This window comes from Myotis brandtii, unplaced genomic scaffold, assembly GCF_000412655.1.
Source record: "Myotis brandtii unplaced genomic scaffold, ASM41265v1 scaffold822, whole genome shotgun sequence".
Lineage (NCBI taxonomy): Eukaryota > Metazoa > Chordata > Mammalia > Chiroptera > Vespertilionidae > Myotis > Myotis brandtii.
Window position 1 is genome coordinate 733,452 of NW_005371333.1, and position 15,202 is coordinate 748,653.

At 37.4% G+C, this 15,202-nt stretch overlaps 1 protein-coding gene across 7 annotated transcripts in view; it reads left to right on the forward strand.

Annotated features, from left to right (window-relative positions):
* INPP4B (inositol polyphosphate-4-phosphatase type II B) overlaps positions 1-15,202 on the forward strand; it is a 484,095-nt gene that overhangs the window by 427,782 nt on the left and 41,111 nt on the right. For all 7 annotated transcript variants that reach the window (XM_014531700.1, XM_005884189.2, XM_014531699.1 and 4 more), the window contains one exon: positions 3,128-3,282. In XM_014531700.1, the coding sequence (XP_014387186.1) occupies positions 3,128-3,282 (155 nt within the window). The remainder of the gene's footprint in view (positions 1-3,127; positions 3,283-15,202) is intronic.

Consider the following 15,202-nt stretch of genomic DNA (forward strand, 5'->3'; position numbering starts at 1 on the left):
TGTTTGACACTTGGAGATTAGAAGGAAGTGTCTTTAATTTTCTTGATGTTGCATGTTTCAGCCCATCTCATGCTCTAGAGACTTATGATTTCAACAGAATGTAGTTATCAGATCTCTGACTTACAGCCTCAGTAAGGCTCCTGGACATATTGTTCAATTAATGAGTTTGTAAATGTGTTTGCTAATTTAGATATTGGCATAGAATGTATTACTGGCAGATTGCTCTCAGGGTAATGAGCTATATATGGTATGGTTCTTTCTCAGTTAATGGCACCCTCAGGGTAGAAGATCTTCCTGATTTCCCACCCCAGATTTCTACAAGAGTGAGCAAGAGCATCTTGCCTGTGGTTTGCAAGCTCTTATCTGGCAACCATTTCAGGCATAGCTCAGATAAACTTACAAGTTTTGCTAAACATTCAGACCCTAAGGAATGGATCTTTTCATTAGGAAAAGCAAACCTTGGAGCTCTCGATGATGAATTCCATGTGTGTAGTTATTCTCAGCATTACTCTTGTAATTTGGAGTTAGGTTAACCCAACTGCTAGCATACTCTATTCATTCGCTATCAATAGTGTTTCAGACAGAGCCTTTCCCCCTACTGTCAGTGCTTACATTATAATCCAATATTATTTCCTCTCTTCTGTGGAAAAGGAATGGATAATTTACCATAAGTTGAAAGATAAAATAACTTACCAAGAGCAAGGCAGAGGAAAGCAGCTTTAGTTTCCCTTCATGCCCCCTTGGAGCCCCAGGGAAGAACATCAAAGGTAACAATATGAAACACGGCTTTCAGGCGGCTCATTTACACTGGTCCCATTTAGCACCATAGTGCATTACAGGAAGGTTGTTTTAATAGTTCTTTCCCCAGTGTGGCTGCTCTTTATATCTTCAAACACTACTATGCTTGTTAATTCTCACAAAAATTTCACAAAGGCAGATTGTAAGTTATTTTTGCTCTTTCCCTAATAACATGGTAGCTTGAAGGAAGTCTGATCATTTACCAAGGCTATCTGGCAACTTGGGGACAGATACATGTCATTATATACATACCATGCAATTATGTAAATAGGAAAGTGAAGGATGCACACATGCAAACACAAATGTGTATTTTTTCTTAGTATTTGTACTTTCCCATTTGAATATATAAAAAAAATTTCCCATTAATTCCATTCATTTCTGAAATACTGTTCTAAAATGCATATACTGGCCAAATGTGGCTTACTCACAACTTCCCATTGTGTGAAAGTACCTGTCTTGATGAATACACATATGCACAGTGTGGAAATTTAGCATTCTGTGGGAATATTAACTTTATTATTAATAGCATATCTGTAGGCTGATACCTCAGTTTCAATATCCTGTAAACCAAGGCCTATGATAATACTCTTAAAATGAAGAAATATAGAAATCCCTTTTGACATTTTCAAAAAAGCTTTTACTTCTGCTTCTATTTCCTTTCCCCTTCTATAAATCTATTGATGAAAATACTGCTTTTGATAAGCTTTAACATTCTAATTGAAAAAGATAAAGCTTTTGGTTTTATCTTAACTAAATTTTAAAAAATAAAAATGAGAATCTGAAGACCAAAATTTTTTATTTAAAAAAAATGAGAATCTGAAGATCAAATGCCAATCAGATGTGTTAAATTAACCTCGTATAATTAAAAAGTGTAAAAATGCAGCCTGTCTACTCTGATGAAATGGCCCTGCTTCCTTTCAATTTTAAATTTAAAACACTCAGTATTCTTAGTAGGATGTCACAAATAATAGTGATAATATAGTATTTGAAAATTCATTCTTTTAAAAAATCATATCTGATAAGTAGATAGCAAGATTTATATTTTATTACCATGAATATAGTCCAACCTTTTTGAAATACTATTTATTTGAATGGATTGGAATTCTCTAGATGGAAAATTATTGTATGGTGAAATCATGCTTTCACAGTTCTCTAGTCACTTCTACTGGAAATAATGAGAAAGTACCAAATAAGGGACTGGTAAATAATAAGGACTGGTAAATCCTAGGCTAAGAATCACCATTAAAATATGGTATAAAACCTTGATAAACTGTATTATTATATCCTCTTCTCAAAACAGGCAACTGTTAAGGCCTCCTTGATGGCAGATAATAAAGCAGCCTGTATTATGTCAGATTTATGTTAACTACATGTTGATGCTAAAGTTGATTGTTGGTATCTGGTATCAGGGCTCTACCAAGGGATATGGAAGAGAAAAGAATGGAATGATTCACCTGTTAACCATGAGGTGATGAGAAAAGAGATTATTGCTTCTCCTGATTTATGGCAGAATCACAAAAAGAAGGAATTACAGATAAAAACAGAATAGAATGGAAGTTAAAGACTTGATTCTTAGAGTTAGGTGGACTTACATTAGCATCCTGGCTGGACAGTGTTGTACACAAGTTACTTCTCCAAACCTCTCCAAACCTCGATGTCCTTGCCTGTAAAATGAGAATAATTATACCTTTCTCCAAGGTTCATGTGCAGTTAATTAAATTTCAAACCTATATGAAATGTATTAGCAGGGTACCCAGTACACAGTAGATGTGCAATCAATTAGCAGTGGCTATTTTTTTTTGGGGGGGGGGGGGGGGGGGGTCCTTATTCTTATTGGTTGTGTTGATAAGTGGTTAGTGGTTCCCTCATCTGCTGTGCTGGTACCATGTAGATGTTTGAAATTTTCTAACATTAAAACAAGAATAGCAAAGGTTGCTTAAAAGTAAGACAACATTAGTTATTTAGGATTCAAACCAAGTGTCTGAGCCCCTTCACAATTAAGGTGTTGTTCCTAAGCTGTGATCGTTAGGGTTATCCACTGCAGCTGGGCCCCCTTCCAGGGAGCATTGCTGCCTCTGCTGGATATTGACCACCCCATGTGGTTTCAACAGTCCGACGCCTCACACCATACAAAGAACTACATAAAATCTGTTCCACTGGCTTTTGAAACGACCAGGTGTGGTTTTATATTCAATAGGGCAGACCGAACCAACTGCAACTACCACATATTAACATAACTCTAGTGTGTTGAGACAAGAAGAGTTTAGGAGTCCCACCCTTAGAGTAACCAGCCAATGAACAATAAAGGGCTTATCCATCTGTGTTACAGATTTGCCGCAAACTAAATGGTATCCGTTTCACCTGTTGTAAAAGTGCCAAAGACAGGACATCGATGTCAGTGACGCTTGAACAGTGCTCCATCCTGAGAGATGAGCACCAGCTGCACAAGGACTTCTTCATCCGAGCACTGGACTGCATGAGAAGGTATCCACTTGTCTTTCACTTCCTTTCTTTCAAAATCGTTTTAAGGTTTTTGTTGTTTTGGTTTGTTTTTTTTGTTTTGCAAATGCATATTTTACTTGAGAACTAACCACTTAATAACTTCACTGCATTTCCATGGCTTTTAACTCATGACATGAAAGATAATATACTTTTAAATATTCTCCAGACTCATTTTAGGCAGTAGAAGAGAATCTGGCTAAATTTTTACAATATACATGGAGGTTCTATCTCATCAACTCATTTAAACCTAAGTGAACAGGCTCTGTTTTTTTTTCATATATAGCACTTGAAGAGGACAGTTTCTTTATATCTGAGTAGTTATGAATACACACAAAATAAAACTAAGTCATTATCCAAAGAAAACCTTTCCAAATTGCAACTAACAGGTGATCTTCCCATGGGTTGCAGGGTCTGCAGGTTGGTAGCTCCTTCCTAAAATTATTTTGATATCACTTATCATTAAGACGGAATGACACTGATACTTTAAAATAGAGAAGTCACATTGTTACTCTGCTGGCATTTAAAATGCAGTGCCTGAAGTCATGTTTCTTGATTCATTTCCACAGTAATTAAATCTAAAGTCAAAGCCATAATGGGAAGGGAAAAGTACCCCATTCACAATGTCTGTCAGCAAGGACACACGTTAATTAAAAAGTTAAACGAAATAGTCTCTTTGCTGCAGACACTGATTCAGAAGCACACCAGGAAGCGTGGGACAGGCTCCTTGTTCCCAGGAAGGAATGCCATGTGATCCTCTGGACGGGGCTGCTTCAGATCTGCCATGTCATTAGCTTCCCCTTTTCTTTTAACTGCTGTAGTCTTCCAGTGGAGACTTTGCCGCTTTCTGTGCCTATATGTTTCCCCCACTAATGAGAGGTTTCGGAAGTCCTCGATTTTACCCCATTCCATGTCTCTGGGCATTTCCATTGTTCGGTGGAATTCTATCATAATTTTTTTATAGATGTAGGAGGATGTCTCAGAGGCCTGACATGAACATCTGAGCCATATGAAACACATTGGGTTGACAAAAAAAAAACTTCTTTCAAAAATAATCTCTCTTTTCAAAAATAATCTACCAGTGCTAATGGGGGAAATTCAGAATCAGAGTATGAAACCATCTAAGGTGCACAAAAAGAATAAACGTGTCCCTGTGGATGAGCAAAAGGGCTGGAGGGGAGAGCAGAAACACAGGAGATTTTAGACCAGAGACAACAAAGGACTAAAGTGATCCAACCAACATAAATTATCTTGAAGGGGAAACTGTTTTTTATTTAAGGGGGCAGTAATGGTTATTTTCGACAGTATTTCCCAGTGTCCAGGGTGTTGGGAAGGGAGAGGATTTGCAAAGCTTCTCTGTCATGTGGGGAGCCCCACTCTCCAGTGACTTTAAAATGCACATCAGGATCGCTGTTTTAAAGGAGTTTAATTTTCATGGTTTTGAATGTATTGAAGTTTTTTATTTTATTTTATATCTGTTGCAATTTATTTTACCTTTGATTATTCTAACCACCCTTCGGGCTATTTTGTCTGTATTCGTTTAGAATTTACCAAGGTTATAATATCACTGCTTTCTTACTTTCATTTTTTCCTCATCTTATCTTTTCTCATTTTATTGTGTTTATCGCTGTAAAAGTTTCAAGTTATTATATGTAGATGAGCAAAACGTTGTTGATAAAAAGAAATGAAGCTTCGTCTACCTGCTTATTCAGAAACCCCACGCCAGAATAAGCTCCATGAGGAACAATATTTCTGTTTTCCCTTGCTCTCTGCAGTAAGGCCATACCTAGAACAATGCCTAGTGATAGTGGGTTCTCAATAAGTATACTATGAATGACTGAACAAATGAATGAATGAAGTTTAGGTTCTATATACTAGGAAGTTTTGTTCACACATAGACACTTGGAATTAAACACATCAAGTTATCTTTCAATTATGACATATTTAAGAAACAAAAGTTCCATCAGATGAAAGTGAGAGTTTTGGAGAAGTTATGATACAAAAGCAAAACAGGCTACAAACGGCCTACCTTAAGTCGAAGTCTGGATCTACCCTTTGTACAGTGTTCAAATGTTCATTCTCTATTTTCCTACACATCCAGTACTTCCTTGCAGCTGCACACTCCTGCCATCAGCCTCTAGTTAGTCTGTTTGACTGAAATGGAAGAAGACGGTCTTCTTCAGATTAGAAAGTTAGCAAGGTGCCTGGCTAGATCTGACTCTGTAAGGAGCTCCTAGGAGTTGCCTATATTGCCAGACTGAAACAATGATTCTCAACCCTCATTGCCCATTTGAAACCCCAGGGGCTGGAGGTGAGCCTCTGGGATGGAGCCAGGGTGGAAACCCTGGGTGCTGGAGGGACTAGCCTCTGGGATGGAGCCAGGGTGGAAACCACCTGACTAAAGTCGGCCTCACTGAAAACCTGATGCCCTTCAGTAACTGCTTTTAATGGCTTTGTGGTAAGACTATAAGCTTAGTCTCCATTCCCTTTCTTTGAGTTGTGAGGAGTATGTATATTGTCAAATTCTCCCTTAATCATCTACAGCAGAAATTTATAACATGGTGGCTGCATAATCAGCAGATATTTTTCTTAAAGAAAGGGAGAATGTAGTACCAGCATTCAATTTTCAGTTATGAACTCTCCAGTGAATGCCATCTTGTCCCAGTGCATTTGCAGAAAACATTTTCGTAGGAATTTTTAAATACATTTGATTAATAAATGATTAGAATTGGAATTAAAATACAAAATTTGAATGGAGTGTAAAATGTCATGTTTTATCCCAAAATAATTGTGTTGGGAAATGTAATTGGCACTAAAAAGTAAATTAAAATGAACATGCCGGTGTACAGTTATTTCTCTTGTAGGAAGTCTGGCATTGTGTGTTTATACAGTGTAACATGTGACACCATATTCCTTAGTTGTCTGTCTGTAACTTTTATTTTCCTCAAGCTACATTACGCTGCAATCTGTCATTTTATAATGGCTGCTTAAAATTAAGATAGCTGATATGTCATTAGTAAAATTAATCAGGGAACATTACAGCCTACAACGTATTTATCACCCTTAAGATACAGGGCTTTAATCATTCTATTTTAGTAAACAGTTAAGTCATAGGAGGGAGACTAAAAGGCCCATCAGCCCTATTGAATTTTATTATCTTGTTGAATGTCATGTTCTCAACATGTTGCACCTGACATTTTTATGTTGGGGCAGCATAATTTATTTAATGTTCTGCTTTATAAATGAGTGACCCTTCATCAGTTGATATCAGTACAGGTTTTATGTTTTTATTTCTTATGGCTTCTTTGTCGGTATCACTTTTGTGTTGAAATAGAAAAATGTATTTTTTCTTTCCTTAGTCTTATTTCCACTTCAGCTTATTATTATTTGCTTTTGTTTGATTGGACTAGACAGAGAAGAGCTGCTATTTTTTCACATTACCCCCTATTTCAAATATTAAAGTGAATAATAAGCATTGTAGACACGGGTAATTGAAGCTTTCAGTTATTTCTTGACTACTTGAAAGGGAGGTGTTTGCGTAGAACAGCATCAGCAGGAACAGTTTTTCCATTATCACTAAGTGTTATCTCTTCCCTTGCGAATTTCAGTGGTGTGTTTGCTGCGTTGCTTTAGTTCATATCTGTGACAAATAACAGTAATAAGTCCAAATGGAGTCACTGTCATCTTAGGGTAGCTAATAATTACATAAAAACTGACCCCATTTAGGATGTTTTTGCTTCAGCTAACACTAAGGTAAAAGATACTGCAAAGAATACACTTCTTTAGAAATCATATTGGAGCAAGTAACTCTTAACAAGAGATCCACAGATGAACCACGAACAGATAACTGATCTTACAGGAGTGATTAAAATAACGTGCAACAAACTTTCAACTTCCAGAACTAAATGGATGTGCTAATATTAGGTAATCTTCTGCATACATTTATGTTTGTCATATTATTTTACAACCAAAAAACTGGTTTAGCCATGGCCGGTATGGATCAGCCAGTTGGGCATCGTTCTGTGCACTGAAAGATTGCCAGTTTGATTCCTGGTCAGGGCAAATGCCCGGGTTGCAGACTAGATCCCCAGAAGGGGCATGCAGAAGGCAGCCAATTCATGTTTCACTCTCACATTGATGTTTTTCTCTCTCTCCCTTCCCCTCTTCCTAAAAAATCAATAAAATATGATTTAAAAAGTAGTGGTTTTGAGGTTGATTTCTTCTCCCTCAGTTATTTGGTGTACAATATTTGTTTTCTAAGTATTAGTAACTGAAGACCCAGTATCAAGCATGTCATCCAGAGCAGCTGCCAACTTTATATGCAGCATTCCAAATAAGTCATTTCTTTCCATTCCTGAAATTATGAATTGACCTAGCCATATAAGTGTATGGAGTATATGTTTTTTATTCAACTCAATGAAATAAAATATAAATAAAAATGAAGCTAGTTCAAATAAATAGATTTAACTTCTGCCACAAACACAGGCTTTCAACATCGGGAAAACCTGGGGTTAAAAATCCATATTGAAACACTTATTATCTCTGCACCTTTGGACAAGTTAATTAATCTCCAGGCCTCAGTTTTCCAATCTGTTCACTAGGATAACAATATCTTTCTGTTCTGTAGGTGTTGTCCAATGAGGTCACTTATTTAAAGGCTCTGTGCTCAGGTGCTCTGCTTAATCTGTTACCCGTGCTCCCCGTGCTGTCCCCATCTCTGTCTACCCTGAGCATCTTCCCTATCCCATGCTTCTCTGTAAGTACCTCTTCTGAAACTCCTAAATGGAGGAATTTCCCTGGTCTTCAAGGTCTTAGAAATCCCAGGATACATACTGGTTTCTAAAAGGCTTAAACTATCCATGATTATGTGAGAGAAGGTCTGGGAATCAAGGAGTAAAGTGAGCTTGAAACATGGGATTATCTGTGGTCCACAGATAACAGGGTCTTCCCACTCATGCAGTGGAACTGGTGGGTGTCCAGCTCTTGAGTGCCCACAGACTTCGTTGGCAATTTAAGATATCCACTACATAACGAGTCAGGAACCCCACCTCGGTGGGCAAATATATCATTAGCAGAATGATGTCAACGTCATATTCATAGTTAAAAGTAAACATTTATTGAGTATCTACTATGGCAGTATAGAACCATGCTAAACAAAGGGGGGAAATAACTTTGTAACAGTAGTAGCAGCTAACCGTTAATGAGTTCTTGCTATGCACTAAAATTACATTAAACAGCATGTATGAAGAACCTTTATTAATCCCCACAATGCTAGTATGAAACAGATGAGGCTGCATTCGTAGGAAGTACTAATTATTAGAGTGGTTCAGAGGAGAAAGGGAATCACTGTGGCCTGGGGTGGTTCTGGGGTAGGTGAGATATTAACTATGTCATTAGTAAAATTAATCAGGGAACATTACAGCCTACAACGTATTTATCACCCTTAAGATACAGGGCTTTAATCATTCTATTTTAGTAAACAGTTAAGTCATAGGAGGGAGACTAAAAGGCCCATCAGCCCTATTGAATTTTATTATCTTGTTGAATGTCATGTTCTCAACATGTTGCACCTGACATTTTTATGTTGGGGCAGCATAATTTATTTAATGTTCTGCTTTATAAATGAGTGACCCTTCATCAGTTGATATCAGTACAGGTTTTATGTTTTTATTTCTTATGGCTTCTTTGTCGGTATCACTTTTGTGTTGAAATAGAAAAATGTATTTTTTCTTTCCTTAGTCTTATTTCCACTTCAGCTTATTATTATTTGCTTTTGTTTGATTGGACTAGACAGAGAAGAGCTGCTATTTTTTCACATTACCCCCTATTTCAAATATTAAAGTGAATAATAAGCATTGTAGACACGGGTAATTGAAGCTTTCAGTTATTTCTTGACTACTTGAAAGGGAGGTGTTTGCGTAGAACAGCATCAGCAGGAACAGTTTTTCCATTATCACTAAGTGTTATCTCTTCCCTTGCGAATTTCAGTGGTGTGTTTGCTGCGTTGCTTTAGTTCATATCTGTGACAAATAACAGTAATAAGTCCAAATGGAGTCACTGTCATCTTAGGGTAGCTAATAATTACATAAAAACTGACCCCATTTAGGATGTTTTTGCTTCAGCTAACACTAAGGTAAAAGATACTGCAAAGAATACACTTCTTTAGAAATCATATTGGAGCAAGTAACTCTTAACAAGAGATCCACAGATGAACCACCAACAGATAACTGATCTTACAGGAGTGATTAAAATAACGTGCAACAAACTTTCAACTTCCAGAACTAAATGTATGTGCTAATATTAGGTAATCTTCTGCATACATTTATGTTTGTCATATTATTTTACAACCAAAAAACTGGTTTAGCCATGGCCGGTATGGATCAGCCAGTTGGGCATCGTTCTGTGCACTGAAAGATTGCCAGTTTGATTCCTGGTCAGGGCAAATGCCCGGGTTGCAGACTAGATCCCCAGAAGGGGCATGCAGAAGGCAGCCAATTCATGTTTCACTCTCACATTGATGTTTTTCTCTCTCCCTTCCCCTCTTCCTAAAAAATCAATAAAATATGATTTAAAAAGTAGTGGTTTTGAGGTTGATTTCTTCTCCCTCAGTTATTTGGTGTACAATATTTGTTTTCTAAGTATTAGTAACTGAAGACCCAGTATCAAGCATGTCATCCAGAGCAGCTGCCAACTTTATATGCAGCATTCCAAATAAGTCATTTCTTTCCATTCCTGAAATTATGAATTGACCTAGCCATATAAGTGTATGGAGTATATGTTTTTTATTCAACTCAATGAAATAAAATATAAATAAAAATGAAGCTAGTTCAAATAAATAGATTTAACTTCTGCCACAAACACAGGCTTTCAACATCGGGAAAACCTGGGGTTAAAAATCCATATTGAAACACTTATTATCTCTGCACCTTTGGACAAGTTAATTAATCTCCAGGCCTCAGTTTTCCAATCTGTTCACTAGGATAGCAATATCTTTCTGTTCTGTAGGTGTTGTCCAATGAGGTCACTTATTTAAAGGCTCTGTGCTCAGGTGCTCTGCTTAATCTGTTACCCGTGCTCCCCGTGCTGTCCCCATCTCTGTCTACCCTGAGCATCTTCCCTATCCCATGCTTCTCTGTAAGTACCTCTTCTGAAACTCCTAAATGGAGGAATTTCCCTGGTCTTCAAGGTCTTAGAAATCCCAGGATACATACTGGTTTCTAAAAGGCTTAAACTATCCATGATTATGTGAGAGAAGGTCTGGGAATCAAGGAGTAAAGTGAGCTTGAAACATGGGATTATCTGTGGTCCACAGATAACAGGGTCTTCCCACTCATGCAGTGGAACTGGTGGGTGTCCAGCTCTTGAGTGCCCACAGACTTCGTTGGCAATTTAAGATATCCACTACATAACGAGTCAGGATGGTGGACCATGTGGGCAAATATATCATTAGCAGAATGATGTCAATGTCATATTCATAGTTAAAAGTAAACATTTATTGAGTATCGGTGGGCAAATATATCATTAGCAGAATGATGTCAACGTCATATTCATAGTTAAAAGTAAACATTTATTGAGTATCTACTATGGCAGTATAGAACCATGCTAAACAAAGGGGGGAAATAACTTTGTAACAGTAGTAGCAGCTAACCGTTAATGAGTTCTTACTATGCACTAAAATTACATTAAACAGCATGTATGAAGAACCTCTATTAATCCCCACAGTGCTAGTATGAAACAGATGAGGCTGCATTCGTAGGAAATACTAATTATTAGAGTGGTTCAGAGGAGAAAGGGAATCACTGTGGCCTGGGGTGGTTCTGGGGTAGGTGAGATATTAACAGCATGATATAGGTAAGTGTCAAGGAAGAGTTAGGGGTTCTTGACGAGGAATATCTGAGCAGTTATGGTTAAGAATAGTGTTTATTGATTCATCACATTTGTTACATGTTTTTGTTTACATAAGTGGTGTCAGAATGTGAGTCACATCTGACAACATAGTCAGCTGATATCATGTTTTTTGATACCTATGTTCATAGACTCTAGCCCTCTCCTTTTAACAGCTGTATAGTATTCCCTTGTGTGAATGGAATGTAATTTTTCTATTGAACTTTAGGTTGTTTCTGATACTTTGCTATTAAAAGCAATAGGGTAATAGACATTCTCAGATGTATACACATGAACACAAGTATGGGAGTTTCTTTATAAACCTACACATGGAATGGGTGGTAGACTATTTATATTTCCAATTTTACTGTATGCTACCAAATTGCTATTAAAATAGCTATACTAATTTATATCCCACAAGGCAAACATGTGTTCCAGTTTTTCCACATGCCCCAATATTTGCACTATAAGAGTGTTTACCAATCTGATGGGTTAAAAAGTGATATCTTGGTTAAATTTGTATTTTCCCAATGATAAGCGATATTTAACATCTTTCTAAACATTGATCAGCCATCTGGGTTTTCACTTCCAGCATCTCATTTTTAACGTTTTATACTTTGGGAGTTTGCACATAATTGCAGGTTAAGAGAGGATTTCAGCCTTTATAAACCATCGGGTTACTGTGTTTAAGTCAAGTTTTAGAAAGGAGGGTTTCAGGAGTGATTGTTTTCTAAGCATATTTTTATTTGTTTTGTGTGTTGGTTTTTAAAGTGGAAGTACGGTGGAATGGGACATAAGGGTGTCTTGAGTTTGGACAGAGAAATTCATTGTGTTTCGACAGGAGCTGCTGACATATGAGCCTTTGTAGCAGAGACGGGGGCAGAGCTCCGTTTAGACATGGAAAGTAAACCTCCTCTTGAGACACAAACACACACCTATAGGCGATTAGGAAGGTGATTGATGCCTCTGCACTTGGAAAATGAGGTGTAGCAGGAACTAGTCCTAGAAAGGACTTGTTCTCATTCAAGAAGCCTGAGATGCAAGGCAGCCCAGGCTTGAATGATCTGCACAGAGCAGTTATACCAAAACCCAGAAAGTTTCTTTATGTCCCTGGAAGGCGTTGACACAGCAACCAAGGCGGACCTGAACACCACACCGTGTTCAAAGAGAAAAGCCTTTGGAGTAAACGTGCATGTGGAACAAATAGCAACGTTCTATCTCAAGTCTTGTTTACTTTTAGAGTTTACAAGTGTGTTAGGGCATTCAGTTTCCATATAAGAATGCTTCCCACATCTCAGTTATTCATTTAACCACCTAAAGACTCTTTCAGAAGTGCCACGTGGACAGTCATTTATGTTAGCCACCATGGACTCAGGCACTTGATGGCTCTGTAATGTTTGTCCTAACGCACTGAAAGTAAATCCAAAACTATTAAAATCAAGGTACTGTCGGTACCGCTTTGCCTTCCTCAGAGTGCTTATGATCCTCTGACAAACACTGTGAGAGAAGTGTTTCAGCCCTCCTTCTACCTACGTTTTAGTTATAGTGCTTCAGTCTCTCGCCCAGGAGAACAAACTAGAACCTTCACAGGACACTCTTTAATGAAAACTTGCCTGGAAGGCAATAGTTTTTATGGAAAAGCAGCTAAACTATTGCAGTCTTTTCTCCTGGTTGGAAGAGCACAGATGACAGAAAAGTTCGAATGCCCGGAGTACTACTAGTAAGTTCATGCCCAAAGGATAATGGTTTCAAGTCCCAAGGAAAAAATATATTATGCACAATTATAAGCCATTCACTTCCATTCACTGAGCCTCTCAGAATTCATGTAATTGTGAATGACATCACTCCAGGCATTGAGAGTTTCATTTCTAAAACATGTCATTTGTAAAATTAGTAGTTTATTAGTAGCAACAAATCACTTCTCGGGTATCACAGCATTGTTTTGTGTGGAAGCAGTGATTTGAATTCTGTAAAATCTAACAATTAATCTAGCTCAGTGGATAGTAGGCTGAGTACAGGGTGATGGTTAAGAGCAAGGATGTTGAAAGTAGACCATCTGATTCTCCACTTCTTAGCAGTGGGAATGAAATCCTAAGAGCCCATAGCTTTTTTGTCTATACAATGAAAAATACCTGAAAGGAAGTTGGAAACAGAATATAGTATGATAAAGTGTGACAGTTACTTGATAAACATTGTGCTAATTTCACCAGCATCACATCCTCGTCTCATAGACTTGTTGTGGTGAGGATTCAATAATGATCATGGAACCCTTAGCTTGTCACATAGCAGGGATCAGTCAATATTAAATGCCGCTACGGCAGTTATTGATGTTATTTGGTGGGGATTCTCATTATTCTTATTGTGATTATAGCTGCCACCTCCTTTGTCATAATGGCTTCTCATTCAATTGTTTTTACTAAACCGTGGCTTGTTGTGATATCCTCAAACTCTATGAAGAAAGTAAGAGAAACAGCTCTTTCAATTATTGCTAGTATCTGTGCACTAGTTCTCAGCCCAGCAGCGTCAGCCTCACCCAAGGACTGGCTAGAAATGTAGGTTCACAGGCCTCATCCCAGACCTCCTGGAGTGGAAACTGAGGAGTGCGGCCCCCGATCAGTCCTCTAATGAGTCCTCCAGATGACAGTGATGCACACTGTAACGGTTTTATTGAGATATAATTTACTTACACATACCATATCATACAATTCACACATTTAAAGTATACAATTCAATAGTTTTTAGTTTACTCATGGAGTTGTGCAAATATTGACACAATGGAGTAAGAACCTGTTCTAAAAGAACCCGAAAAAGAAGCCCTATATCCCTTCGCAGTCTCTCTCCAACCTCCTCCCCCAACACAGGCAACTGCTTACTTTTGCCTATTCTGGACATTTCATGGAAACAGAGTCAAACACAGTGAATGACTTTTTTCATGTAGTATAATATTTTCAGGGTTCATCTATGTCAGCGGTTCTCAACCTATGGGTCACGACCCCTTTGGGGGTCGAACGACCTTTCACAGGGGTCGCCTAAGACCATCAGAAAACACATATATAATTACATATTGTTTTTGTGATTAATCACTACGTTTTAATTATATTCAATTTGTAACAATGAAATTGGGGGTCACCACAACATGAGGAACTGTATTAAAGGGTCACGGCATTAGGAAGGTTGAGAACCACTGATCTATGTTGTCAGACAATTTTCATTACCTTGTAAAGTTCCCTCTTTGTGAAGATTCTTTGTATTCATTTTCATAGCAGTAATATTAGGCTTGCTTATAATTCTTCAGAACAGCTCTGGTGCATGTGTGCGGAAGTGGGGATAGGTTAGTGGAGATTGTCTGTGTGTGATTGTGTGTTTTCATTGTGCAGTTTCCTTCTTATAGAGACTATTAAAAAGCTTAGGGCCAATATTGTGATCCATCTACTTCAAATGTACAGCATTCTTTAATGGGTCTTTAAAACATGTATCTATATATAGTAACCTCATTTTTAGTCCTGTTTTATAACATAACCCTTGCATTTATTGTTTCTTACTTTTCATTCTTGATATCTTACTGAATATTATATATCCATTTAAACTGACTTAAATTCTTCTTTAAAACGAAGCAGGATTTAAGTACTAAAAATTAAATTACATAAAGCACCCTCTGTCCTTCGCTCAAGACCCTTCCTAAATTTGCTCTTAGCACTCAGAAACCAAGTTAGGCAATACTGATTTATCATTTTTATAAAATGAAAACAAAATCTAGTCTCTACATCTTAATTTATGTGTTTTCAAATGATGCCCATCTTCTCAACTATTTGAGAAAATAATGGCATATTTTTCATGCTTCAGAGTTTGCAAATCACCTTGACTGCTCTTTCATTCCATAAAATAGAAATACAATAGATATCATCTTCTATTCAGTTTCTGTTTCATAATTTAATTTCATAACATAAATTCAGAGATGGAATTTGTATAGCACAGATAGTTTTATTTGATTTTTGTGATAAAGATTTTTTTTCTCTTGAAA